The 27,875-nt window shown below is 41.6% G+C and overlaps 2 protein-coding genes across 4 annotated transcripts in view; both read right to left on the minus strand.

Annotated features, from left to right (window-relative positions):
- Window positions 1-14,172, minus strand: part of RADX (RPA1 related single stranded DNA binding protein, X-linked) — a 29,066-nt gene extending 14,894 nt beyond the window's left edge. The window contains exons 1-10 of the mRNA XM_090060575.1: window positions 13,487-14,172; window positions 11,151-11,293; window positions 10,016-10,208; window positions 7,158-7,266; window positions 6,803-6,894; window positions 6,595-6,717; window positions 3,128-3,232; window positions 2,453-2,632; window positions 1,701-1,861; window positions 775-971 (exon numbers count right to left, since the gene is read on the minus strand). Coding sequence (XP_089916701.1) covers window positions 775-971; window positions 1,701-1,861; window positions 2,453-2,632; window positions 3,128-3,232; window positions 6,595-6,717; window positions 6,803-6,894; window positions 7,158-7,266; window positions 10,016-10,208; window positions 11,151-11,293; window positions 13,487-14,045 — 1,862 coding nt within the window. The 5' untranslated portion in view covers window positions 14,046-14,172. The remainder of the gene's footprint in view (window positions 1-774; window positions 972-1,700; window positions 1,862-2,452; window positions 2,633-3,127; window positions 3,233-6,594; window positions 6,718-6,802; window positions 6,895-7,157; window positions 7,267-10,015; window positions 10,209-11,150; window positions 11,294-13,486) is intronic.
- An 8,881-nt stretch (window positions 14,173-23,053) lies between these two features.
- NRK (Nik related kinase) overlaps window positions 23,054-27,875 on the minus strand; it is a 124,890-nt gene continuing 120,068 nt past the window's right edge. For all 3 annotated transcript variants that reach the window (XM_090060574.1, XM_090060573.1, XM_090060572.1), the window contains one exon: window positions 23,054-27,172. In XM_090060574.1, coding sequence (XP_089916700.1) covers window positions 27,089-27,172 — 84 coding nt within the window. In that variant the 3' untranslated portion in view covers window positions 23,054-27,088. The remainder of the gene's footprint in view (window positions 27,173-27,875) is intronic.

Consider the following 27,875-nt stretch of genomic DNA (forward strand, 5'->3'; position numbering starts at 1 on the left):
AGTGCACAAATTGAAATGAACGTAGTCTGTGACCTCAGTCTTGTGCAAGTTGAGTATGCATATGCATATAAGAGTGCAACTGCCAATACACTGCAAGCAAAACAAAAGCACTATGCATTTTCTTCCTCACGAGGTTACCATGTGACCCTCATTCTTTTGTTATTCTGGAAGCAAAACAGAATTACAAGTAGCAGTTCCTATTATGAACATTTTAGCCAGAAAAAAGGGAAAGGAAAATCATCTGTGTCTCTAAAGTAAATAGAGAAGGTTGTGAAAATATTAGTTCTACTTTACATTTTTGGAAAAAGCTGTATTCTTCGCTACTGTAGCAACATTAATTCTTCAACTAATCACTGTAGAACACACTACTAGAGAGCTAGCTTTTTTTAATTTCAAAATTTGCCAGATTCTGATAGCAGAACAGCATCATCACTGTGAAGTGCTCTCATCTTACGTCAGACCACTGTCAACCTGGGTAGTAGCTGTCAAGTACTACAAGGGAGGGTTTGCACCTCCATATCTACTCCTGAAAATCCTTCTCAGAGGCTTTAGGCTTCAATTCTGTTTCCACTGATTTCCTGTCAGCAAGAGCAGGTCTATTCTGAAGAAGGATTATCCATCTTTCAACTGGGTTGTGGATAGTTTCAGTCAACTACCTTCCAATGGGAAGTGTCCTACTAACTCACTAGGGGCTTCTTTTTAAAAACCATGCTATATAAACTATAGGGAACTGAAATGAAACAAATATAACTGCAGTTTATGCAAAAGGCTTACTGTTCAACCTCTAGACAATGCATGATCTTTCTCTTGACTGGACTCTTTCTGGTTAACACAGCTGCATGGTGATGCTGTTCAAGGGGAGCACACCGTGAGTTGGGAACTTCTCTATCTTCACATTTTCTGTCTTTCCCCTTGTTAACATGATCCTCTTCGGACATCTTAGAATCCTTTACAGTAGTCTTAGATGGTGGCTGGGACAAAAAATAGCAATTAAAGTATAAAATAGTAACCCCTGGCATAAGTGCCAGGAGTGTAGGACGCAAAAGAATTTTACTTGGCATGCGTGCCTTGGGAAAAGCCAGGGCTGTTCTGCCACAACAACGATTGGGCCACTCTGCCATCTGCCTCTGGCATACCAACACCTTACAAGTTAAGGTTGCAGGTATTTTTGACATTGCCTAAAAACTTTGCTGCCCCTGAACTAAAGCTATTTTGTCTTCAAATGGAAAAAAATATAACAAGTGGTTCTTCAGATACTTTTCCCTACAGTAACTTTTAAAGACACCCAGCTCTCAATCTTTTACCACAATCATACTAGCTATGAGATTTACTTTGCCTGGCTAATCAAGGTTTTTAAAAAACAATTCCGTCTTGAAAGTGGTAGCGTATATTAAAAATAGTTTTCTTGGTCCCCAATTTACTTTAATTAAGCTATTTGATCAATTAATTTAACTTCAGAACACTTACATAAAGCAATTTGATGGAGGACTGTCAGAAAACTTTCACAGGAAACCAGTAAACTTAGGTTGTACAAGTTTTAAACTATGACTTTCAAAATTAAAACTTCTTTGCTCTCAGATTCATAAATTAAGTTAATCAAAGACAATGTATATGCTTCTGAATGTAAATGCAAAAGATCGCAATTGTAATTATGATCATAACGTCTTAAGTGTTATACCCTTAATTATCAAGCACTGTACCTGAACTGGTTCCACTCCTGAGGCATCTTGAGCTGCACTGCTACAGCTGACATATCTTATAACACTAATTATTCCCTGAATAGCGAAGCGCCTGTGCTCCCTGTAGTGCAAGTCTTCAAGCTCCCTCTCCATTTCACTTATGGTTTTCAAGACTGATTCAACTGAAAAAAAGCAATTCCCACAAACTCAACATTTTTAAAGAAATACAGTCCCACCAAAATGTATGAATGCTGGACACATACAAGAACATTGAAAAAATATTGTTGCTAAACTTAAAATGTCAAATTGGTCCACAGTTGAACTTTGGAGGAATTTCCCCTTCCATATCATTTGCAGACTACTTGAAGACCAAACCTTTTTAGTCTGCTCAGAAATAATATCAGGTAAATACATAATTATGGGCAAGTAAGTTTCCATTTAATACGCTATGCTGAATTTTATTTAACATCATTGCACTTTATGTTCTTCAGTATGATGAGTTTTCTGAGTTTGAAGATGGAGTAGAATGGAACATCTACAGAGCAAACTCATAAGGACAGATTCACAATCAGTGTGAACCATTACAGATCCACTGTAGTTAACATATCTATAACAATTTACACCAGCAGAAGGTCTGGTCTATCAATAGCAGCTACGGAATCAATTTTTAAGATGCATTTGTGTAACAATTAACATAATGCATTTCTTGACTAAATGCTCTAAAAGAAGGATCCAAAAGAAAGTGGGCATGCACATATATGGGGTGTTTATACCTTTATTTATACTTCTATTGTTTTTACAGTATTCCAGAAAGGTATTTGGCAATGGTGGAAAAGGGTAATATCCACCAATGACAGTTTTCTTCATTTGATCAGCTTCGTTTTGAGTTTTAATCCACCTAATAAAGTTTTTCACTTTGGTATCCTTGGTATATGGTTGACCTTTGTGCCACCCTATTAAAACAAGAGATTTAGGAATTAAAATAAAAGAATTAACCAGGTCACTTCAATTGGCTTCTATCTACAGAAAAAAAAAATCTATCTTTTCTTTTCTTTTTCTGCATGCGTCTCAGAGAGGAAATCTAACTACTTTCCTGTACCTGCTGAAACTTGGCTAGTCCCAGGTTTTAATCTATTCAATAAGACTTGGATACATTAGGGCATTGGGGCGGAAAAGAGAAACCCATTTTTTTTTAAGAAATAGAAAACTTAACTGTATCCAACCAGGGACAGACTCCAGAGGATTTTTAAAATTGCTTTTCAGTAGAATGGAAGGAGCATGACAAGGTATGCAACAGCGTAATAGCTGAATTTGCTATAAAAGCTGACTGCTGTTCTTCTGTATCAATAAAAGTCACAGAGATATACAACAGCTCCAGGATCTCATTTTCTAAAATGGTAGATGTATAACCACATACAAATGTATTTGCTTAAAACAAATGTATTTACCTGTAATGAATATCTGACTCTCATTCGATGTTGTAAGATAAATGGGTAATGGATGTTCAGTGTTGTTTCGTACCACTCTCATCTGTGTACACACTAAGTACATCACTAGAGAGAAAGAAAGAAATTCAATTGGTAATAATATATCATTAACAGTATTGCAGTTTCAAAGTTTTCTCATATCAAAGTGGATACTAAAAACAAAGATAGCTTAGCTCTCGGTTCTACAAACCCTGAAATATGTGTTTAATCTTTAACTTTGTATTAAATGATTGCCACGTGGAATCTCACTGGATTTGCAGCTGTTAAAGATGCTACAAGGATATCCTGATGTGTGTTAAGCATGTGTGTGTGTGTACACAAGATTAGGGCCCTAAACAGCTGTGATATGATTAAAGTTAGTAAGTTTACTTTTACTTTTTCTCCCTGGAATGTGATATTCAGGTACAGATTACAAATTAGGCATAACAAACCACCCAGATGCCATAACAGTGTTAACAAAAAACAAGCCCACTCTTCCATTAGGCTGCTTACTAGGTGCACTAGAATAATTTGAACTTTCCCAGGGATATTAATTTAGTACGCTATTTGATTTATGCACAAGAACTTAAGTCTTCATGATTTCCCCAGAACATTCAAAACCATTTCAAATCCACATACTGTGTTAGGCCCTAGGTCCTATATTCTAGCAATCAGAGCTGGATGTGAAGCGCCTTTTTTTTTTTTTTAAATGATTAAGCATTTGGAAGGCAAGAGAGGGAGACGCACTGATTCTATATAATGTGGTTTAAAGGATTTCTCTGGAATGTGACAGACCTAGGCTCAAGTCCCTGTTCTGAATCTGGTAGAGAAGGGACTTGAAAATGGGTTTCCAATATCAGCTCCAGAAATACTAGGCTATCAGTTATTCTGGTTGGTTTATTGATTGGTCCTTCTCTATCTTGGTTTTTTCCCCATGAAAATTTTGGAAAGGTCTTAATATTACTTTTCTACTATAAAACGAAAAAAGAAATCTTGAAGCTCAGAAGGCTTTGTCCAATGGAGGAACTAGCTAGTTCTTTATCATCAGGCACTGGGAAGAAACAGCCAATGCAAACAACTAGAAGTAACAGTTAAAGTAAGGTACAATTTTACATTTGATTTCACTCGTTTTCATGTCAATTAGTTTGAAAAAGAATGTGATGGTTAAAAGAGGTTAACAGCTGTGACGCCATTCATCACAGAAGCCCTACCAATCCATACCTCTTTCCCTTAACTCAGAAACACGGCAGTGACTATTTGATGAGAAACAGCCGTTTATTTCTTTGCCCCTAGCCATAAACTCTCATCATGCTCCACTGGTTAGAGCTGTAGTCACTCACATCACTGATGTTTCTGTGATGCATACTAATCACTGTTGGTAAGGGAAAGAAAGTGCTATTGAAGGTGGTACAGTTGGACAAAAAGATGCATCAACTTCAGTCAAGTTCAAAGCAGAGAAGAAACGCCAAGTACTACATACCAGAGAATATAAAAATTCCTTAAAAGCTGCTGCAGTCAATGACATGAAAACAAGTAATCTTACCTAGGAATAAAACTATTCAGTTTAGTCTTTTTAATGAGAGCAGGATAAATAGGGTCTGGATTATCTTGACTAAGCAATTGGAAAAGATATTCAGATATATATTAGCCAAGTCAACGGAATTTTAAATAAAACAGAGTATTAGTACGTTTCCCAAAGTGCCTTTCAGCATGCTTTATCCTTGACATGAAAGTAATCCTTGGAGTGAATATGCAGTTAATTCCTAATGTTCAGTCAATTCTTAGACTTTGCTAGCGTTGCTGATGTGGGTAAGAAGTGTCATTGCAGTCTTTGTGATATGGACTCTTACCTACTAGGGGTCTAGGCTAAAACCATAGACTTGTTTCATACAAAAATGTCTCAGTCTGCTCTACATACAAATAAGCAGCTTAAAGATGCACATGCTTCATACCCTGCTACCAATCCATCACTTCAGTATATGGTGCAGTTAGATGAAAGTTTTAGATGAAAATTTTCAAATTTGAGTGCTCAAAAGTTACATGTTCAAATCTCTATTTATGCACAAAATGAAGTGCTTGATTTGTAGAGCTGTGCTACTAGTTACTTCAGGCGAAGTCTTACCAATATATTCTCTGAAGTCGAACTATATGCATTCTCTCTATATATTAGAATTCTGACAATAATATGCATTCTAAAACAATTAGAATAAAAAGAGAGTACAGAACATTTCCTTAAATTCTAAGACCCTATTTTCTGGTTCAAAATGGAATGAAGTCAATGTCTCCCACTGATTTCATTGTGTGTTTGATCAGGCTCTAGGACCAGTGCATCATGATTGCTGTGTAGCCATTTCTCCCTGGCTGAGAGATCCTAGAGTTTTAGGCAACTGTTTATCATCCTGAAGTGACTTCAAATATACATTTACCAAGTGTTCTAACCTATCTTTGCAAGTCCCTCAGAAAAGTGAGCCAAGTACTACATGCATCTCAATTATATCCAGATTTTGCATGAGGTACTACATGCATCTCAATTATATCCAGATTCTGCATGCACTCTCTCATCGTGTCTGCCAGTTCTGACAAGTACCAGGGATCAGGGCAGTAGTATAGTCATGGATGAGAGCTAACCAATAACTGCATTAGCCCATCTAACGGATGGTGCGTGTTTCTCCATTTGTTAGTAGATAGTAGTAGCTGGAGGCAGTACTTGGATCCATTGCTTTTATTAGACAATCATGAAGAAAGCAGAATTTCTAAACAGGCCTTACTCTATCTTCATCTGGTCAATATGTTCCTAGCAATGTTTATTGACGTTCCTACAATTATTTCTACCTCAGGTAAGCTCAAGAACACAAAGTTCTCTCTTAACAACTCAATGCAGAAACTGAAGATTATGAACAAACAGGGAGCCGTATTAACCTGATTATCCTTCCAAACACTTCATTAGTGCTCTGTGATTTCCACTAGATTCATATTGTTTTCCGAGTGGAGTTTAAAGAGTTATTTGTGACATATAAAGCTCTAAATGGCTTCGAACTTGTTTAGTTGAGAGACTACCTCCCCCTATATAGAACTGACATAGCTATAGAGTCAGTGGACTTTTCTGAGGTGAAGCCCTTCTCGTAAGAGAGAATGGGAGTATCATTCAGATGTTCTCTTATGTACACAGATTCATTTAACTTTGTCTGAACCAGAGCAAAACAGCCCATCTCACCTAGATTACTGGGCATGTTATGGCATGATAAGGGTTACCAATCTTATTGAGGGGTGCATTGTTTAGGCTTGCTTTCATTCAGGTCATTTATTTTTTGATTCAGGATAAGAAAAATCTATACTGCTATTTTTTTAAGGTAATGATGTCTGGTGCTTGAAATTCATGCTTAAAAATGTCTTTTGCTTTGAAATAAATATGAAAATACAACTATCATAATATTATAAAAGATAAATACTTGGGTGAATATGTTCAAACACATCTGGCTGAGATGTGGCAAACAATTCCAGTATGAATGGCTGATTTGAGGTCCCATCAATAACATGTACCCAGCGGCTTGTCCAAAAATCTTCACCATGTTCTGTCCAAAACAAACACATACACAATTACACCATTAAAACTATAATGTTTTGTCAAATATTTTAAACAATTTTTATTAAAGAAACCTTTCTTTTTTGTCCGTTCAGACCGTCCCACAAATGTCACAAGGCCAATTACATCACAGGAATGACTGTTCGGTAAGTTATCCAGTTCTGACCTAAAAATAAAAATTGGAGAATTTTTATATATATTATTTTTATATACACACACACACACACACACACACACACACACACACACACGTATACTTGTTAATGACTCAAAAGGGAAATCACTCAGAAAAATTCCTAAATGACAAACAGAAGAGAAAGGGTGGAGGTGGGGCATGGGAAACAATTATATTTTTTCCTATATCATTCAATATTCAATGTTAATTAACAAAAACTCAGCCTTCAGGAAATACAGAAATCTTTATTTTACCTAGTTATAAACCGGTATTTAACTTCAGGTAATCGCCATTCTGGTTTAACCATTGATTCCGGAACAACAGTAATTTTAGTTGGAGGATCTCGAACATTCAGGCTGATTTCTGGGGGGGGGGAAGAGGAGAGGGACACAGACAGAACAGTATTTTAAGCATGAAAATGCATTTGAGCAATGGAAAAATTATTTTGACAAAATGAATAAAATGAAACAATTTTATTACATTTTCTAAATTACAAACAGACCCCACTGATTCTAGATCTCTACGTGGATAGAGTATGGACTACAACCCTGACAAAGAAAGGGGAAAAAATATATATAGGAAGAGCGCTATATAGACTAGTGGTTCTCAACCTTTTTGTACTTGAGACACTGCTCAAAGACACAAGGCACTCTTTGAAAAATGCCAGCTCTTAGTTTTCACTCCCTTTTTTGGACTTCAGAGCAATTCTCCTGTTGCAAAGAATTCAGATCACAACAGGTCAGAATGATTTTAACATTACAAATTCCTATTTAAAAACAGTTGATCTTGCGAGTCATGTTTGCACACCGAACAGCGCTAACATTGAATGGTACCCCTGAAAGGATGTCAAGGCAGCCAAGGTTGAAACTACTGGTATAGGTCAATCTGTTGGTGGCCAAGGAGGCTTTTTTCAGTACCTTCTGTCAACCACTACTGATATTAATACTGACTGGCTCTTAACCACTCTGTCCACTGGTTTCACCCTCAAAGAGCACCATAATTTTCAGATAAATTCTAAGAGATGAAACAAAAGGAAAGACAGCTGGCACAAGTTCTGATATGAACCCGAGCAGTTATGAACCAGATGTCATGGGGGCAGAAGAGATAGGAAGTTGAGGTTGCATTGCTATTTCCCTCTCCGTGCCATTCCACGGCATCTGCAAAGTTAAACATAGCAAATACAATGGTTCAGGCTGCAGACAGCTTGGTTAACAGAACCATTTTTCATTGGAAACAGGGTTGGGCGATACAAAAAGGGATGGTTTATGGTGGCTGTTTATGCAGGCAATACTCTGAGCTATATGGATAAAAGAATATTCAAATCAAGCCATTTTATACATCTTTGACATCTTAGTAATTTACTATAATATGACATTTCACTGACAGGATCATTCTGAAAAATATAACAAAGTAAATGCATTTTCAGATAGTTATATAAAATGGACCATATCTATTACCCTACAGAGATGCCCCATGACACTTCACCGAGTTACTGTCTTCACTCTCCTACTGTGTAGCTATTACTATTTACAGCCTCTTGGTCTTACTTCTCCTGTTGATTTTGATTGCCCTGCTGTTATTTGCACATTAATGCTTGTGGAATGCCACCAAACCATTAAAAATGGTTTGTTTACATAAGAAGTCCTCTCAGACTGACATATTTTATTATGCCCCTTTGCTGCAGGAAGGTCTGTGACAATTTATAATTATAGTTAGGCTCACTTGTAATCATTAACAGTTTTCATTCATCTTCTTCCCCTCCCCCCACACTGAAATCTCCCTGCCTGGCAGAACAGTTCCCTTTCCTACCAACTCATCATAAACACTTCAGATGTTAAGATCTGGTCTTAAGGCAAAATATATTAGGCAGAAAATACACAGCTTTGAGCAGTACCATATACTGTTTATTTTCATGCAGAGTGGCAACTACATTAGCAAAACTGTCACCACTAATAAAAGACTAAGACACATACGCCATCCCTCTCCAATACACAGCTTTGCTTCTTTCAAGGAAATGGAGTGGCTTTTCTAAAAGGGTGGCACTGATTAATTCAAATGCGAGTACATTAGGGAAAGGGAGTTCATTTTCAGGACAGGAGAAAGAATTGCTGATGACAAAGCCTAGGGTGGGGAGGTCAGTACTTTGCATAGAGAGCACTGGCATTCCTTGGCTTTAAATCACACTGGGAAACAGCAGAGAGAAAGTCATTTCCTTCCTCAACAGAATCAGCATATCAAGGGCTCCCTGTGGCACTTCAGTGCATTGGACAAAAGTCACAGACACAAAGGGAGTACATAACGCACCCACCCAGGCTGGGTGCTACACTAACACAGAATATAAACGAATTGGTTTTGCCGCTTTAAAAAATGTGGGGTTGGGCTGGCCTAGAAAGCATGTATCAACTGCTATGATCTCATACTTTCCTCTGCTGTATCCTGAAGTGGTGCTAGTTAGCCAAGTCACCCTAACTTGGATAATGAATGAAGTAGGGGTAAAGATGGAGTGGTTTTGCTATACTTGTATTGTTACAGAATCATACAGGTTAACAGCTGCATCATGAGTATCCTTTGACTTGATACAATTGTTATCCTTTGATCTGATGCATTTGTCTACACCCAAGTTAACTAATAAAGTTGTTTTGTTTTAAAAAAGCTGTCTGTTGTCACTACAAACATCTGCTGGTTGCAGAGACCCCAGAGTATCCAAAGGAGGCTCAAGTTTTGTATTCACTGAAACAGCTGCAATATAAAGAGGAGTCCTTCAGCTAGGGACTCCTGGATGAACAGAGTTACAGGACTCTTCCCCCTTACAAAACATGGAAGCATACAGCCTTACACTTACATGGATACACTTCTCAAGAGACTAAACATTGGCAGCAAACTGGCCCTACAGATCTGCAAGGGGGTGTAAGTCCAAGACTCGGTGCTCCAGGAAACCCCATCAATGTCCTGTGCGTTTCACCAGCTTTTATACGGGAACGGGACGTACACAAGCAAGTCAGCTGAAAGGCTACCTAATCTTACTATGGCTCCTGTAACTGTCAGCTGTAATAATACTTTCTTTATACAGCTACATTTAATTGAATCGGAACAGATTTCTGGAATACTTAACCAATTGTAGCAAATCTCTTCATCTGTGAATCCCCTGGGGTTGGCTGTGTTTTAAATGGATAACTGGTTTTGATAGCATACTGTTCAAGTAGCAGCACTGTGCCAACCTTCATACTGTTATACCATTCAGGACATAAGGAATTCCACAAAACCATCGACATCATGCCTGAACTGTCAGCAACTTCAAAATAAGCCTAAGAGAGGGGGAAAAAAATAAGTGTTTGACCTTTGGTTACACAGAAGAGAACAACTGTTGTTTTTAAATAATGATTACAATTCCCACTGACTTGACAGCAGTTTGCCTAGTAGTTTCAATACTAGTCAGACTTACTTGAAGCCATAGTTTGCACCAAGTAGTTAAATTCAACAAGAGGAGTGCAAGAAATCTATACCTCCCTGCATGAGCTTCCAACTGATGTACTTATTTCTGTTCTTAGCACTACTAGGTGCTGAAAGGACAGAAGGAGTTACAATCACTTTCACCTTATTCTGTGCCCCTTTTAGGTGGTTAAGGAAATACCCTGGGTATGGGTACACAAGAAAATAAGAATTAGAAAATGCAGAGAAAAAGTAAAGCGGATTATTAGCTCATCAGGCATCAATAAAGATTTATGAAAAAGACAGGCTTAATGGCATTAGTGCACCATTCACGTTAATAAAGATACTTGCAAACTTTAAAGGATCAAACTAACAACTTATTACTCACTCTGCACCTTAACGACATTTTTCTCCCCTCCCAAACAAACACACAGATTCAATCACCTAAAAGACAACTTGTCATGATGCTCTAGAGAATTTTGCTATCTGTGATGAAGAGTAACTTGCCTAACTCAATAAAACATCACCCTCAGAAATCCTTGCCACTCGCATAAATGCTAGACCATCACAGCTACATCATTACTCTTACACTACCATTATTTGTGACTGGCAGTCACCAAACTGTGGGTTCAATCATGAAATCACATCTACCTAGGTTTATCAGTTCCATATTTTAAATAGATAAGCTTTTATAAAAGTAACATTTTCAGAGTTAATTTGTTACTGAATGCATGAACCTTAACCATATGGGAATAAAATTGCTTCCATGTATTTTAGAGCTACTCATATGAGAGGTCTAATTCATGTTGCTCTTTTACCTGATATGGAACATCCAGTCTTTTGTCAGGTTTCCCATAGTACCTCAGTCTAGATTTGTGCATGATTCTCACAAGCAAGGGACGGAAGTGAATTCTGTTTCTCCAGCTCATTTCCAGATGACCAAGGGAAATTAATTTGGATGCTATGGAAAAATCAAAATGATAAAATAGTTCATAAAGTCAGATCTTAACATGTCTGGTGGCAAACGTGCTGCATAAATTGCATCTGTGGCAAACTATTTCCTAGGCAAACAAAATGCTGTGCATTTTTATAAAGTTTCTATCATAAGAAGCTGTTTGCTAATGTCACACATGAAAGCACTAGTACCACATTTCCAGCACATAAACCATCACCATGAGCAGTGGAAAACTATTCTAAAACATATACAGTTCAATGAATGAGGCCCCTGGTCATGCAGCAAGTTCTGCGTGACACCACCTGGCACTTCTCTACACAAAGCACAATTCACATTTCCATGCACTAGCAGGGCTGCCTGTAGCAAATATCTCCTTATGGGACCTGCACTGCAATTCATATATTTCGGCTCAGATTTCACTTCAAATATGGATGTAGGCCCCTGTTTAAAAATAATATTCTGAGAAAACACTTTTGGACACCCTGAAAGATCAGGAACCAGCTAGTGGCTCTTAATTTAAGATGTTTTCCCAAATATATAGAAACAAAGCAGGGATATTTTTTAACTATGTTGCAATCTAGGTTTATGTCTGGGGGGAAGGAAACATAACCTTTCACTTGTTGAGATCAAGCATGTATTTGTTAAGCAAACAACACAATAGGGCCCTGTCTCTGATCTGGGGTTTTTATTCTCTCCTTCTCGTGCACATCCTTTCACATCATCAAATTACATGAACTTCAGCTTGCTAAAGCTGTTACCCATCTAAGGTAAGTAACTGTTAATCAACAAACAACAGAAATAATTTCTGTGACTTTTGTTGTGGACCCTATCAAACAAAGGCAACAGAAGTACATGCTTCCCAAGGTACGGCCTCTTGAGAAATGTCAGCTAGGTGATCCACAGGACAGGTCAATTTTCCATGGCCTGGATTCTGGGCCTGACACTGTGGCCCCTGCTACATGTTACACATATTATGCAATTAACTGGTTAAACATACAATAAATTTAGGCTGGCCACACGTGCGAAGTAATTATTACATGATAAAAATCACTACCCAACTACAAAAAAAGAGCCAACCATCTACAAAGTTAGTGCTTGAAAATGCATAACAACTCAATGGCTGGTTTCTATCCAGCTATCATTTGAATGTATGGCAATGCCCAGTGAACAAGACCCTAAGGTGAATTCACAGAATCATAGAGAAGCAGAGCTGGAAGTGACCTCCAGAGGTCATCTAGTCCAACCCCTTGCCTGGGGCAGGATCATTCCTATTCAAATCATCCTATACAGATCCATAATTTAAACTCTTGGTAAAACTGCCATCAACTCTGCCACGGGTAACAGGGAATCGCGGTAGCCAACATCCTGCTTCTGTTAATACACACTCACAAGATCCTAGGGAGAAGGCCATGCCCCCCGCTGCAGAGGAATGCAACCACGACGCCCCAGTCTGTACCAATCTGACCAAAAGTAAAATTCTTTTCTGACCCTAAATCTGCTGAGCGAACTTACCCTGACCAGAGGGGCAAAACACTTTAGCCATGAATTTCTGGCTTTGGTTCCAGCAAGAGCACAGGCACAGCCCAGATACAATCCCTAGCTCTGACTGCAGCCAACACCCAATGTCTCTAAGGGAGGCTTAAAAAAACGCTGATGCAGGTAGTGGGGGGAAGCAGGCCCAGAAGCCTGGGAAATCCTCATGGTAGGACATAGGCATAGCTATGCCCAGGTCATCCCTGACCAGTGCCTGATCAGCATCCTTTTGAAGCCCTTCAGTGATGGCGAGTCCACAACTCCCCACAGCATCTCTTCCACAGCCTCACTGCTCTAAAAGTGAAGACGCTTTTCTTGAGATCCAACTTAAACCTACATGGCTGCAACTTCAGGCCACGGGTCCATGGCCAACTGCAGCAAGAGAGGAGAGGCGCATACCCTCCTCTTTACCCTTCTTCAAGTATTTGAGACTGCCAACAGGCCCCCTCTCAATCGCCTTTTAGACTAGCTGATCATGGTGAGCTCTTTCAGCCTCTTCTCACGTGACCTTGCAATCATCTTAGGCGCCAGCCCCTGGACCCTCACGAACATCTCCATGTCCTTTTTGAAACGTGGAGCCCAGAAGCACAGCCGAGACTCCAGACGAGGCCTAACTGCTGCTGAGGAGAGAGGCGCTACCACCGCCCATGTGCCGGCGCCACTCACCCTCGACGTCGACCTGGCCTGGTGGCTTCTCGACCACCCACAGGTCACCGTACGGGTCCTCGTTGTTCCACAGGGGAAGGAAATGCTTCCTCCCACCCTTCAGGGGCAGCCGGTGGCTCTCAGCGGGCGGCGCCCTCCAGCCCGGGGCTGCGGCCGGGAGGTCGCCCACCACCTCCAGCTGCTCCAGGCACAGGAAGCCGTGGCCCAGCTGCCGCTCCTCGTACAGGTAGAAGCAGCGCATGACGCGCACCTGGCAACCAGCCCGCAGGGCGCCACGCTGCACCAGGCGATGCAGGGGGGGTGCCAGGTGGCACTGGCGCTGGCAGGCGCTGTCCGCCAGGGTCACATCGTAGTGGTACTGGGGGCAGGCAGGGGGCGAGACAGCTGCCCCAGGGCCCTCGCCCAGGTACCGCTCCACAGCCACCACCGCCAGGGGCAGGGCAGGCTGCGGGGCCGGGCCTAGGGGCGGCTCCTGGGTCACCTTGTGCAGCCAGGAGCCCCGCAGCCCCGCCCCCGCCTCCTCCACAGCAGCAGGGGGGGCGCTGCCCGGCTCCTGCATGGCCGCCCGCCCCTCACAGCGCCCGAGGCGGCGGTGGGCGGGGCCAGGCTGGACCCCCTCCCCTCAGCGCGCAGCCCCGCGCGCCGCCATGCTGGCCGCGCTCGAAACACCCAACTGCCGGGTACGGGGACGGGGCGTGGCCGCGTTCGAGACGCCGGACGGCCGCGGGGGGGGCGGAGCCACGTTCGAAACGCCCAACTGCCGCGCTCGAGGGGCGGGGTGGGGCTCCGTTCGAAACGGCTAACGGCCGCGCGCCGGTCCCACCTCCCGCCTGTGGCTCCTCAGTGGTCCCCCGGCTGTCACCCTCTTTCCCCGCAGCCGGCTGTAGCCATCGCTAGCTGTTGCTCCTCTGTGGAGCAGGCTCAGCGCGTCGGGTCCGCTCGGCAGCGGCGGATTGCCGGCATGGCGCTTCCACATATAAAAATGCCTTGCCTGCCTAGCTCCAGCTGCTTCTAAAGGTTTTTTTTAGTCGGTCGCTATTGCTAATGGCTGTCACGACAGGTCTCGATCCACAGTAGGCTGGAGCCGTCTATTGCTAATTAGTTGCTACCTCTAGCTAATGACCTGGCGATCACTATCTTTTCCATTGCTACCTATCCATACAGCAAGCTATCTATCCCGATCTATTGCTAATCGCTGTGGGCATTTATACGCTTATTTACTTCTCCGATTCGTGGAGTCTGCTCTGCCCGTGAGCTGAGGTGTATACGGGGCAAAATGCACGTCAGCGCGCAGAAAATGCACATCATGCACGAAATGCACGTCAGCGTGCAGAAAATGGCGGTGCGCTTATACACGAGGGCACCTTTGAGGTGTTTTTGTTCAAAAGCACGCCGTCTGCTTTTTGTGGCGTTTTGCTGCTTACACACGTGCGTGCGTGCAGCACGGCGCGCCTCAGCTCGCGTGCAGAGCAGGCTCGACGCGTCGGGTCCGCTCGGCAGCGGCGGATTGCCGGCATGGCGCTTCCACATAAAAATGCCTTGCCTGCCTACAGCTCTGGCGGTGTGTATATCTGCCCACGGGTAGCTATAGCTATGGCTATCGTTAATCTATTGTTACCCATCTCTATCAATTGCTATTGACTGCTCTCAATCAGTACCTATTGCTGTCTATCGCTTTTGCTAATCTATTGCTATCTGTCTCTCTCTACTCTGGTTAATCTGTCAGGTGCAGATCTACCCTGCCCTTCTCCCCACCTGGTATTTCCAGGGCTCAAGTCTGTTCCCTTTTAGCCCTCATTTCAGTGTGAAACAAACCCCCCCAGACCTGTGAGCAGCCAGTGGCCTGAGGTCTTCCCCCTTTCCAGGTGTTCCCAGCTGATGAGCAGCTAACAGAAATTCTGGTTATCAATCTCTCAGGTGCACAACCTTGCACTTTTTAATATTGAATTTTATCCCACTGCTGTGACTCCAGTGCTATTCTTCTGGTAAAACATCACAGTGATCCTCTTTGTTAAGAGGATTTAACCCTCCGTCCCCAGGGTCATCATCCTCATGGATTGTGAATGATTTGTACAAATTGTCTCTGTGATGCTTGCCAGGTTTCTCCCGGTAACTCTGCCTTCATGAAGACGCTGTACTTGTAGTTCCATCTTCCTGCGTGTTTACTATCCCACCAGGTTTGGTGCCATCCACAAATTCAATCACAGCTGAATGTCTCCTGCAGAAATCTAACAGATGTGAGAGGAAGCAGCAGCAGCACAGAGTGTACAGAAGGATTTGAAGGTCCAAATGGCTTCTGGAAACCATAAAAGAGCCCTTATTTGGGCTGTAGGTAGTTTCTCGCGCTGCACCTAGTGCTTACAAGCATGGCTGCTTGAAGACTGACATGTTTCGCACGTAGGAACAGAAGGAGCTCTGTGAACCACAGTTTGAAATCTGTTAAGTACATCAGCCTGCTGCCTTTCAGGCAGTGGACTATTTGCTTTAAGGGAAACAGTGGAAACCCCTATGGCTTAGATGATTTAAAACCGAGCAAAATGCAAGAAAATGTATGAAAACAGTCCTTCACTGAGTGGTTGCCCCAGGATTTCTGCAGATCTCTATAATCATTCCTTAATGAGAAAATTTACAAAGATGACAAACATATTCGGTGGATTTACATTTAATTTAGATTGCGAAAGCAACGAATTTTGTTGCATTTGTTAAGCCTACACATGCCACTAACATGCTTAAATGCCTTATAAAACAGCATCTACTGGAGTAAATATTTTCATTAAGTTCACACTGGTTGAAGATTTCACATAACAAACAATATTATCAGACCTTTCCCAGAGGTTTGCTACATAAGCTTTCAACTAGAAAATGGCTCATCAGTTCTAATGGGAAAAGCTGTGGGTTACCTGCAGATTCCCTGCAATCAACATGCTTTCAGTGCCTCCAGAGGTAAATGCTTGTCCTGTTGGGTGTCTTGCTTATGGCAATGCTGTGTACTTATGCTTAAAAACTTTTTGGGAAGGATTTCCATGTCTATAAACCATGCAGATTTGACTCAGAAAAATGCTGTGGATGCACAGGGTCTGCCTACTGAAAGGCAGCTCTTTGTGATGGTACAGATCACAATTTCTAATTCTGAATAAACCTTTATGCCTCATGCTGAAGCTCCTACTGGCTGGTTCCTGAAGGGTTTTTTTTCCCCAGAGCAAGGGTTCAGCCGCGCCACAGAATCAGAACTGAACGGGACCACGCTGCTTTAGGCCTCAGTTCTCTTTATGTTTTTCCCCCTGGTATGTGAAACTGTTAGCAATGGAAGAAAGTACCTGTCCCTGCTTATGAGTCTGTCTGAAAGTTTCCCTAAGAGCATTCCAGTGCGTCTGATCACCATATGGTGTGTGACCGTACATTAGACAAGTTACAATCATCCAGAGAAAGGCAGCCTTTGTTTTCTCTAGAAATACCTTCACAGTGAGTAAAGAAGAGGAATTGTATAGTCAATAGGTAGCAATGTCTGGATGACTGATACTTGCTATGTACTGAGCTGGCAAACCATGCGCTTCACAGCAGGCATGGAAGTAGATCACTGAATGGGATTGCCCATGCTTAACATTTGGGAAACTTTTCCTGAATTAGGCTGGAATGCTTGGCACTTTGTAGGCTCTACCACTTGGGCCTAAATTCCAAGTATTTAGGTGAATAGGATATGTGCTTCTGATTGCTCTGGCATACATCACAAAGATCAGTTCCAGTGTTCTCACAATCACAGTGAACGTGTGTGTTGCTCAACAGCACAACACCGTGCCCGTCTCAGTTTTTTGTCCAATTGCTAACATAAGAAAAATCAGTTCTTGTCAAACACATATTGGTTAAGTGCATAAACCACTTAAGTGTGTAGTATCCTTTCACTCCAATGTCCACTTTGTAAATTAATTGTAATAATGGGTGCCAGGAGCCGTAAAGAGAAAGCAGTTATCAAAGGGCTGCTATTAAAGGTCTTGAAGAATGACAAGCAGTTTCATGGCTGCTATTAGAAGCTTTGAAAATGACAGGAGCTAGTCATTTTCCAAGACTTCTTTTCAAGTCCTGAAACTGAGAAGCCTTGAAAATGATGGGAGCTAGTCTGTGTCAGGGCTCCTAATGCTTGGGCTCTGCACTTAATGAATATTGGTTATCTTGATTTGGATAAGTGCATAGTCTGGGTATGTAACACAGCTTTTTCTTCAGTCTCACTGCTGTGCACTTAAGCCATGTACAGCGTACCTGCAAACTCCTGTTTCGCTGTTAGTGAAAGCTGAGCTACATTAAAAGGAAAGACTGTATTCTCTTATGGAAAAAAATTAACTGAACACACATGGTGTTGGAGCAATGAAAGGTACAATGGGATAGCATTTTATGTTTCAGCTGAAGAATCTTGTTATTGTACAGGACAGCAAGCTTACTGTAAAATACAGTTGTCGCAAAGTGTTTTGGGGACAAAAAATAGCCTTTCCAATATTTGTTTCAGCATTATCTCCTAAGGTGCTTTTTTAATCCTACCTTGAACATAACGGGAAACCATAAATAATGCTAAAATATCATTTGAGGTGATTACCTGGCAGACACCTTCTTGCCCTTTAAATCACCAGCATGTACTATGAAGAGCATTTAATGTAGCAGGCTATCAGCAGGAAGATCTCTTGCACTTTTGTCATGTGGAATCTTGATTTATTGCTCTGTCTTTAAAATGTGTAGAAAACGAGTCTTTTTATATAGATTGCAGGGTTGCTCATGTTCCATTTAACTTAAATACAGCTGTCTAAGCATAGAACTGGACTTGTAAACTGCAAGTTATGATGTTCCTTAGAGAAACAGATCTCATTGCAGAATAACCTGACACTATAGAATAGATTTCTTTTTTTTTTTAATAAACCAGACATGAAATTAAAATGCCAAGTTTCATTTAGGTTCCTGTGAAGATTGGTAATACAATAAGATACAAAGCTCTACCCAGTTTAGTCAATATACTGTGCAAGTCACAATCCATACATATATTTATCGTTACCTAGCTGTGCTGTTCAGCCAATTGTTGTATATTAAAGAGAAACATTAATTTATTCCCTGTGGTTTTTGCATTTTGTTTTCTCCAGCTTTGAGGCAAAAACCAAATGTTTTCCCTTTGGATTTGGGCTGTTTGTTTTATAAAGGCATAATTTGGGGGCTGGTAATATGTAAACCACGTAGTCCGTGCCAAGGAGTTATTCCAAAGTGAATAAATCAGGGCAATTTTATGAGAGATGGGGGAAGAGTTGGCCAACTCTTTGAAAGCATGGTAGATTCTCTGCGTATCCCTGGAGATCAAGGATCTCTGAAAACAAGGTCAATACTAGTGTGATTGAAGCTTCTGTGTATACTTAAGTGGGTGCGTTTACACAAGACATTTACTGTGCAATAGACTAATTAGCTGTGCAGTAAATGTTGTGTGTCTACATGTGTGCCCCAATTAGGCTGGACTAAACTAATTTACTCTACAGCAGGATAGTACTTGTAAATGCAAGTACTATCCTGCTGTAGAGTAGAAAGCTCTGCTGCAGTGCACATACAGATGCTGCCCCAGCTGGCTGGGGCACAAGGCCGCTTCAGTGTGGGGGCTGCCTGTAGGCTAGCCTTGCTCTGGAGCACCCTAATGCCCCAGCCAGTCCCTCCACAGCACACTGAGTTGGGTGGGAACAGGCTAACCCCCCGATCCCCCTGTCAGTTGAGGCTGCTCTGAACTCAACATGCTGTAATCCCTGGCATATATGTAAATGCTGTGCCCAAGAGCAATACACTCCAGTGTAGTAAGCACTGGAGTTTATTGCATCACATTATTATGCAAGTGTGGACAAACAGCATACTCATAATAACATGAAGTTAACCATCTAAGTGGTTCCTCTTTTCATGTGGGTTTTGCAGCTCAATGAATTCTATGCCGTTGTGGCTACATTGCTAGCAGTACCTAAGCCAGCTAATTTAAAGCTAGATTCTTATATGCCTGCATAAGGTACAGCTACAACTGTGACTGGAGTGCAGGCAGATCTTGCAAGTCAGAGAGAAGAGGCTGTGCAGTGGAAGCAGGTTAGTGAATAAAAGTACCAGGGTTAATCGAGAAGCTGGCAGAATTTTTTGATGCTGTGCTCCACTGATCATGCTGAGAGAGACCCAGAGTTCATTATGTTTTGTGGCTGTTGGTAGAAGCTGCGAATCGGATTTTTATGCTATACTTTTCAGGAGGCTTGGGGCAAAAGGTGCAGCCCCAAAATGCAGCAGTGGTGGGGAGTGCGGCAGCGGATTCCTTTAAGATCGATTTGTGCCATCTGGATTGTGAACTGCTCTAGAGACACAGGCAGCTCATGTAAGGTAGAAGAATTTGGGGGCCTGCTCAAATTTACTGCTGATGAACTACCCCAACCCAGCCAGGATGTGTGTGTGTGTGTGTGTAAAGGGGGAAGCATGAAGCCCTTTGCTGCTCCTGCACATACAGATTCTCTGCTAGAGAAGCACACAGAGGCTGTAGTCACATCTGGCAAGACCCTCTCCAGTGGTGTATTTCAATTCTTTTGTAGAAGAAAGCCTTTTCACTTTAACACAGGGCCTTGGAGGGGGGAGGAGGTCAGAGAAAGGACAAGTTTAGCTAGTTGTAAATAAGTTGAGTAACAAAATTCCTTAGCACAAAAAGCCACTTTTGGTACCCAGTAAAGCTTACTTTGATTTTTGAAAGCTTGGTTAGAACTCAGCCACAGCATACTCACAGAACTGTGATTAGGAGGGAGATCAGTTGTATGCTTCCTGTATACGCCCTTGTGGCTGTCTGTACTTTTAGGGTGGTCATCCATCCCTAATTGGGTAGGACTGGGAACATCAAGTCCCAGTCCCAGGCTGCATGACTCCAGGACAGCATTTATCCTGGATTTTCAGTATTGTGCAGGGACTGGGAAATGGTGGGTTTCCCCTTGCAGGCTGGAAGCATTCCAGCCTACAAGGGGCTGCCAGGAGCCAGATGCAAAGGGTGCCACATGCACATGTGCACCCACATACATGCACATGGCTGGGGACACAGCTAGGCAGCGTGGAGAGCAGCTTCCTGCAGATAAGACGTTGTGGGGGAGGGGACATGGGGATGCGGGGAGGGGCAGATCGAGGCCCCCCCATGTTGAAAGAGGGAATGGGGCAGGGGCTGGGGACGCTGCCCAGCCAGGGCAGTGCATGGGACCTGAGGCTGGGGCACGGAGTGGGATGGAGCCATAGGCGGCTCGTACAGAGAGTGTGGTGGGGTTAGGGGCAGCTCCCCACCACTGCATGTAACCCTGGGGAGAGGCGGGGGGGCACTTGCCCCCCATCAAGTTTGTGTATGGGGTGGATGCAGGCTGCCCACTGTGGGCTCGGGGCTCCCTGCCTTTCTGCCTTTCCCTCGGGAGCCCTGTGCTGGTCACGCACCCCCTGCCTGTCTGATAGCAGTGGGGTGGTGGTGGTGTGGAGTTGTGTCCTCTGCTGCTGCCAGGCAGGCAGGGGGCATGTGACTGGTGTGGGGCTCCTGGAGGGCGGGGAACCCCGAACCCACAGTGGGAAGCCTGCGTCTGCCCCTGTTCCACTTGGCTCTGCTCTGGCCATGGCAGGGTCGGGGAGGAGGGAGAGGCAGACATGTCTGCCTTTCAATTTTAACAAGTTTGTCATCCTATGTACTTTACTTATTAACATGGGCATGCTCCCTTCCCACAAATCAGTCAGTCTGTTTTACTGAATTTATGGCCACCAAACAGCAATGAATTTTAATCAGTATCTTGCCTAACATTTCATATGACATGTCTTCTAATAGAAGGATAGCCTTGGTATAAAAACCTGAACAGAATTAAGTGTCAGTCTGGAAGCAATAGCATATTGCCAACTAAAACTTTTATGCCTGGAGATAAAATAATGCCGAGTGTACCTTATCAGTAGAGGAACATTCCCAAATGCTTCAAGCTGTTCATAGGACAGAGAAACAGCATATACACTTGCCCTGTCGGAGTCGCTCTGTGTGTGTGGATGAAGAAGACACATATGTATGAGTGTGTATAAATAAACTATGTAAAAATATGGAAAAGTCCTGGTCAAAAGTTAAGGTCAAGCAGGCACACTAATCTTACAGACCTAATCTGAGACACAAAGACCTGTTTCTCTCAGAGTATTTGGTATTATGAGATAGGTTTTCTATGTCCAATGCATGTGCAAATGATACCAGTTGCAGCTATAAGTTCTCAACACTTCTGCCAATGACATCCCAAAGTCCTGAACTGAGCGCCCAGAATATGAGGAGTGTTAGGTTTCACATCTGTGAAATGTTTGGTTTCAGTGACTTACCTAGCATCACACAGGAACTCCATGGAGGAGGCAGGCAGATAATTCCATTCTCCAACACAGCTTTCATTTGCTTTAATCATATATCCATCCTCTTTCTTCTTGCAATACCCTGGTCACCTCTCCACACCTTATAACTTTTGCAGATGAAGCAGGGGATCCTATGTCTGACAGACAGCAACCCAAACCATTACAGTTTGACAAGATTATAAAACTGAAAATGGGGTCTTATTAATGAGAAGTGCTTAATGATAAGTGGTAGTACTAAAGCAAACTAAAAAGATAAATGCCTATCAGTGAGGTGTGTATGCATCACTATACCCATTTTAAAGACAGGTAAACTGTGCATAGGGCTTAAATGATTCGCTCAAAGTGCCAGTTAGTCAATGGCAAAGCTAGAAAAGAATTCACACTGATTCCTGATTTTGTGAGAAGAAAGCAATAAAAAACACAGAACCTCCCCTCACAAAATAAAACTTCCCATTTAATGCAGTTGGTCCAGACACAATTCTGTTGACACTCAGTCTGATTTTATTTTCACTTACATTGGGTAGTTCAGGATGAACTCAACAGGACTGGAACATCAGGTCCTCATTTATGAACTTCATGAGCCAGCATGGTAAAGCAGAAGCCCTCATTTGCTTCTGTCAGATCCCTACTTTGCAGATGATGTGTACGTATTTAATTTTACAGACAATAACAGAGAAACGTGCTCTGGATAGCTAGGAAAGGGCTGCAACGAAGAAAGATACATTGCCACATTCATATTGCGAAGCAGAAAATTATTTTTGTACTGTATCAAAGTTTCCAGGGTGCACCATCCTCTGGAGACAACCTCTACTTCCATTTTTTTCCTGGTATTTGTGTTTAGAGGTAAAAGGACAGCACTGGCACTATAGCTAACAGCAACAGAAGAGCACAGTGCAAATTTGCATCATGACTGAAGTTCTGTATTGTCTTGGCTATCCCAACATTGCCTGGAAGCCTTTTTCCATTGTAAGCCAAACAACCTACTCAAATGGGTTATTCTCTCTGTAGATGGACATGTCTATATCTTCAGCTATATTTGTACCTAATAAGAGAGTGTATAATAACGACTCTGTAATGATTTCACTTCGGTTTCTCCCAGGAACTTCACAGTCACAACGGTCCTTCATTTCAGAATACTGTTTTATTATTTACTGTTTCAAATGTACATTTTGAACATAAGGGATCAATAAAAGGAAGAAACCCGCCCCCCTCCCCACATGATGTACAGTACATAGTCAGTTTGCATTGTTCCTAGTTTTTGAAGTTAGACATCAGGGTGCATACTGAAGAATACAGTTTATCATTATCATTTCTAGATGAACTGCAGACACCACACAACACAACTTTGATGGAATATTAGCTCAAACTTCTTACAAGTATAATTATCTGGAGCTCCATTTGTTGTAGGAAAACCGCTTGTATAAGTGCAATAATCTTCATGTGGAGCCTTGGCCAGTTTAATGTGTTGGCCAGATATTTTTGGAACAAAATGATTTCACAAAAGAAACCCCCCCCCACAATGTAACAGCTCACCTTCCTTTTAAGAACACAAGTAACAAATTAAAACAAACTTGTAATGAAGTACAAGAAAAATCACAGCTTGCAAACTCAATTTGAAAAATCAGAGATATATTCTGCAAAGTTAAATCATCATCAAAAATGACTTTGGGTCTCTGACATTTTTTTCTCTTCAGCTTCTGAACCCTGTGTGCTCTGAGCTTCAGCAGTTACTCAGAATTTCCCTGCAATAAACTCCATCTACAGATACCTTTCGATCTCTTCTGTCGCTCTACTTTCCCAGCTTGACCTACATCAACCATCTCCATTGATCCTGTTTCAGGCACTGTTCTGGACATTTATCTCCTCTCTCCAGCTACTTCTATTCACTTCCTTGAACAACTCTTCCCTGCTCAGTCGCTTCCATCGTCTTCAATTACTGCTCTTGACATCTTCAATCTCTTCCCTTCAGTCATTCCATTTTTCTCTTTTGTCTTGATTAGCTTCCTGCTCTTATATTTTTCTCCATGCAGCATCCAACTCCCTTTATTACTTGGAATTCCTCCCTTAAATCCTTTAAGAAATGTTAACCTCTTTGGGGCAGGTTCGTATTTTCATGAGTGAAATACCACTCAATTCCAGAAAGTTGCATTTGTCTAAGAGAACTGAAAATCTGACTCAATCTTTTACCACAGACAGAAAAATCTGCACTAGTAGGGTGGGGACAGAATGGAAGATTAAATAGTAATATAATGCTGTGTTCTCTCAGCTCAGCTTTTATTCTTGGTATGGATCTAAACAGTTTTACAGTATGTCAACTCACTGTCACATTTCTCTGGTATAATAATATAAAAAAGAACAGTTTAATCACATTTGCTTCTTCAGTCTCTTGGCAGGGGCTGTTCCAAGCTCCTACTGCTTTGTGCTAAACTGTTCTGAATTAGTTGCTAGTGTCAGGAGAACCTGCCTTGTAACTGTTGGCACAAAGACATTCAGAAATGTAATACAGAGGCTGCTATGATACAGCACACTTTAAAAAGTATATAGGACAGCCTGGATCACTGATTTGTGCTATAGCAAGAGCATTTTGATAGCAAGCTTTGCACACCTACTGGGCATATAATGAAAGATATCCTTTCTTCACAGTATTTTAGCTTTCTTTTTCTAAAAAAAAGAAGTAAATTTTATTTTCTGATTTACTGCTGGTCAGCAATTACTTATATTTTTAAACTTGCAGCTTTTATTTGGTGAAAATGGAGCACAGAGAGCCCAAGGATCAGTAGCCCAGAAATCAGGACTTACACAAAACTAGATGCCTACTTACCCCATGCAATTACAGTAGTCCCAATTCTGCAACTGCTAGTGGATAGGAAGATCACTGTACATAAGCTGAGCCCCACTGCTTTTCACATGGTTCCGGCTTGGCACAGCAGTCCACCCGTGGGCAACCCAACGCTGAGGAGAACTTCAATTTGGGTGTTCAAGCAGCCATTTGGGCATGCAGCTGCATGCACATTCCAAGCCTGGCCTTTGGTTTGGACAATTTGGTCATTCAGACTTTTTGACATAAGCATATTTACTGTGTACAACACTCACTATATGGTCAGAGGCAAAACTAATAATCATGATGTGTGCTGGGTTGACAGCTTTGGAAACCACAGTCCTCTAGCTGAAGCATATGGACAGCAGCAGTGATGGCTTCCCTAACACTGTCCAGCCCCTGGTCCCTAGAAGACCACTACGAAGGACAAGAATACTGATTAGCCTCCACATTCACCCCGTCTTTGGCTTGTCCGCTGCCAGTTCTGAAGATGGTTCTGCAACATGAACCCTGGTCCAACTAGACTGTGACTGCAACCTCAGTTCACATTGGTTGCAAAACTGCCACTGGTTGGTAACAAGCTTCACTCTTCATTGTTACCTACCTACCCAATTCTGAATCATCATCATAGAGGTAGAAGACTAGCTATTCCAGAACCATTTCCCAGGCACCTTTCAGTTCTACAGATTTCAAATGAAAAAATAATTATTTTTAAATACTGCTGTTAACTATCTTATTTATTTTTTTCCTTTTACCTACAGTATGCTCTACACTGGATCACTTCTGGACTGAGGTGCATGTCCAGTTTATCATATATAATAATATTTTGCACTTATATAACGCTTTACATTTTGAAAGCACTGCATGAACATTAGCTAACTAATGATTGTGCATTTAAACCTTAAGGTTCCACATTATAATGTCTATAGACTTGATGGCCAAGATATTAGCCCCTGAGAATAGTTTTATAACAGAAGCACTCAAATCAATGCCATCAGTAGATCTGGCTTTATTTAGAAGGAATTAGTATAGAAAGAGTGCCTGAAATTATTAATCTTTTCTATTTATAATAAATTGGCTCTCTGGATAAATTTATAACTATATTAAGAATACATTCGTTAACCATGGCATCCATTTTGGAAAGACTTATATTTACAAACTAGGAAATGTAGGTTCTGATATTGAACAAGCGGGTATGAGAATCATGTAAAGAAAGGGTCCCTGATTGGGCACCCTGGCATACATGAATAGTGCTGTTGACATCACCTCACATGGAATGAATCTACTTGTATAAGTAACAGTCGGAGGCCTAATGGGCACCTATACACATGCAGCGAGGCTGCTCTGACATGCTGTAATTACTGCACGTTGGAGCAGATTCGATTAATTGAGTCTGAGGGAGCGTGGTAATTACTGTACTCCAGTAGACTCCAGCATGCTGTGTATCAGTATCCCCGCACTGAAAAATGGCAGCAGGGGCCCTTTAACTAAAGCTTGTTCAACGAGATTTAGTTAAAGCGCCCCTGCCGCCATTTTTCAGCACGGGGTTACTGATACATGTGATGCTCTGGGTGCTTTAATTAGAGAGGTTCTTGAAGCTGATCTAATCAGAGCATACTCCCCCCTCCCAACTCCTGGAGCACATCTATAAATGACCATGATGCCCTGTGTTTATTGGTTCTGATAAACTGCTATTTAAATTCTCTTTACAAATACAGTAACTGTGTCTAAGGACTAAGGCATCCTGTCTTGAGAGATTAACAGGGTCAGCCCTATGCAGTTTGTAAGATCTGCTCCTGGGCTGATGCCTATGTATCCAGTAGCTGATTCTACAAAGCTTTGCAGCAAAGCACGTCACACTCAGGGCATGCATCTATCCCTGAATGCCCAAGTGTGCGCTAAGCCCCTTAGTGAATAGTTGCTAGCTCACTAGTGAGACTTGGACAGTAATAATTTGGTTAAAAGAAAGTCAAACAAACTAGAAACAATTCAAAATCAAGTAGATTCTAACTCACAACTCAGTACAGATATTTGATTCTGCAGATATTGCGTCCAAAGACAAAGATTTCAGTTCCAAATAATAAAATTACAATATCTGTGCAAAACATGTACACTTGTCAGAGTGCAGGAGCCTGTTATATTCACTACATTTTTCATTACAGTTGCTATTTGTTACATTGTGAATTCAGTCTTGGTTTGCACCATATTTTTCATAGATGGAATGAAACACTTTTGCAATAATTTGACAGAAAAATGGAATTTCTTCCTGACTGAAGGAATATGAATTCTGAAAGTTAATAACGAGATTCTTGTAAGTAAAAAGTGCAAATGTGTGTGCATAACCTCCAAACTTTTGACGCTGCTTCTATCTGCTGGGAACTTCAAAGCATCCTTCATTCTGAGATGATTCACCAGTTGAATAGTATGTTTTGACCAAGTGTCATAAAGTAAATTTGACTGCAGCCTCCTGATTGTACAGACGCAAAGAACACCTTGAAAAGGAAAAAGGACAGACCACTGTCAGTTTACATTTATGAGAGGTTTTTTAAACACATTTGACAGCTTCAGGACAAAGACAAATCAGAATACTATTCTAGATAAAAACCTATTCAATTGTAATTCTTTGAGGTTCATTTTTTAAAGCAAAATTAATTGTAAGTGCTTACAAGGATATATCCTGGTAATATGTTGTGGTGTATACATTTTCAACTAGAAAGGAAATCAGGGCACATTATCAACAATTTACTACATAGTTTCTGGATACAATATTCTAAATATATCAACGAAACAAACAAGCAGCAGTGCACCTATAGAGATAGTTACCGTGTATCCACAGTAATTTAGTCACACTCAAATGAGGAAATACCTGCAATACCTCTAATATCACTGTTTGGTACTTTCCTTAAAATGTTGCTCTAAATTACACCTTCTTGCACTTGCATTTAAGAGGCGATTTTCAAACTAGGCATTACCAGAGTATGGTAACTATTCTCAGACGAGAGCTACAAAGCTGGTTAAAGCTGACTTTTCACTTGCGGTAGAAAGCAGGTTAAATACAGGGCTAGGACCTGTCTGGCTTCAGATGTGGGATTCTGTCTATAAAAGGCAGTTCATGGGATCAGCACCTATGATTGCTTTTGATTGAGCAGTTATGCCAAAGTAAGAACAATCCACCATCAATAACATGTTAAAGAA

The sequence above is a fragment of the Crocodylus siamensis genome, chromosome 8 (assembly GCF_052110815.1).
Source record: "Crocodylus siamensis isolate JL-2025a chromosome 8, ASM5211081v1, whole genome shotgun sequence".
Taxonomy (NCBI): Eukaryota; Metazoa; Chordata; order Crocodylia; family Crocodylidae; genus Crocodylus; species Crocodylus siamensis.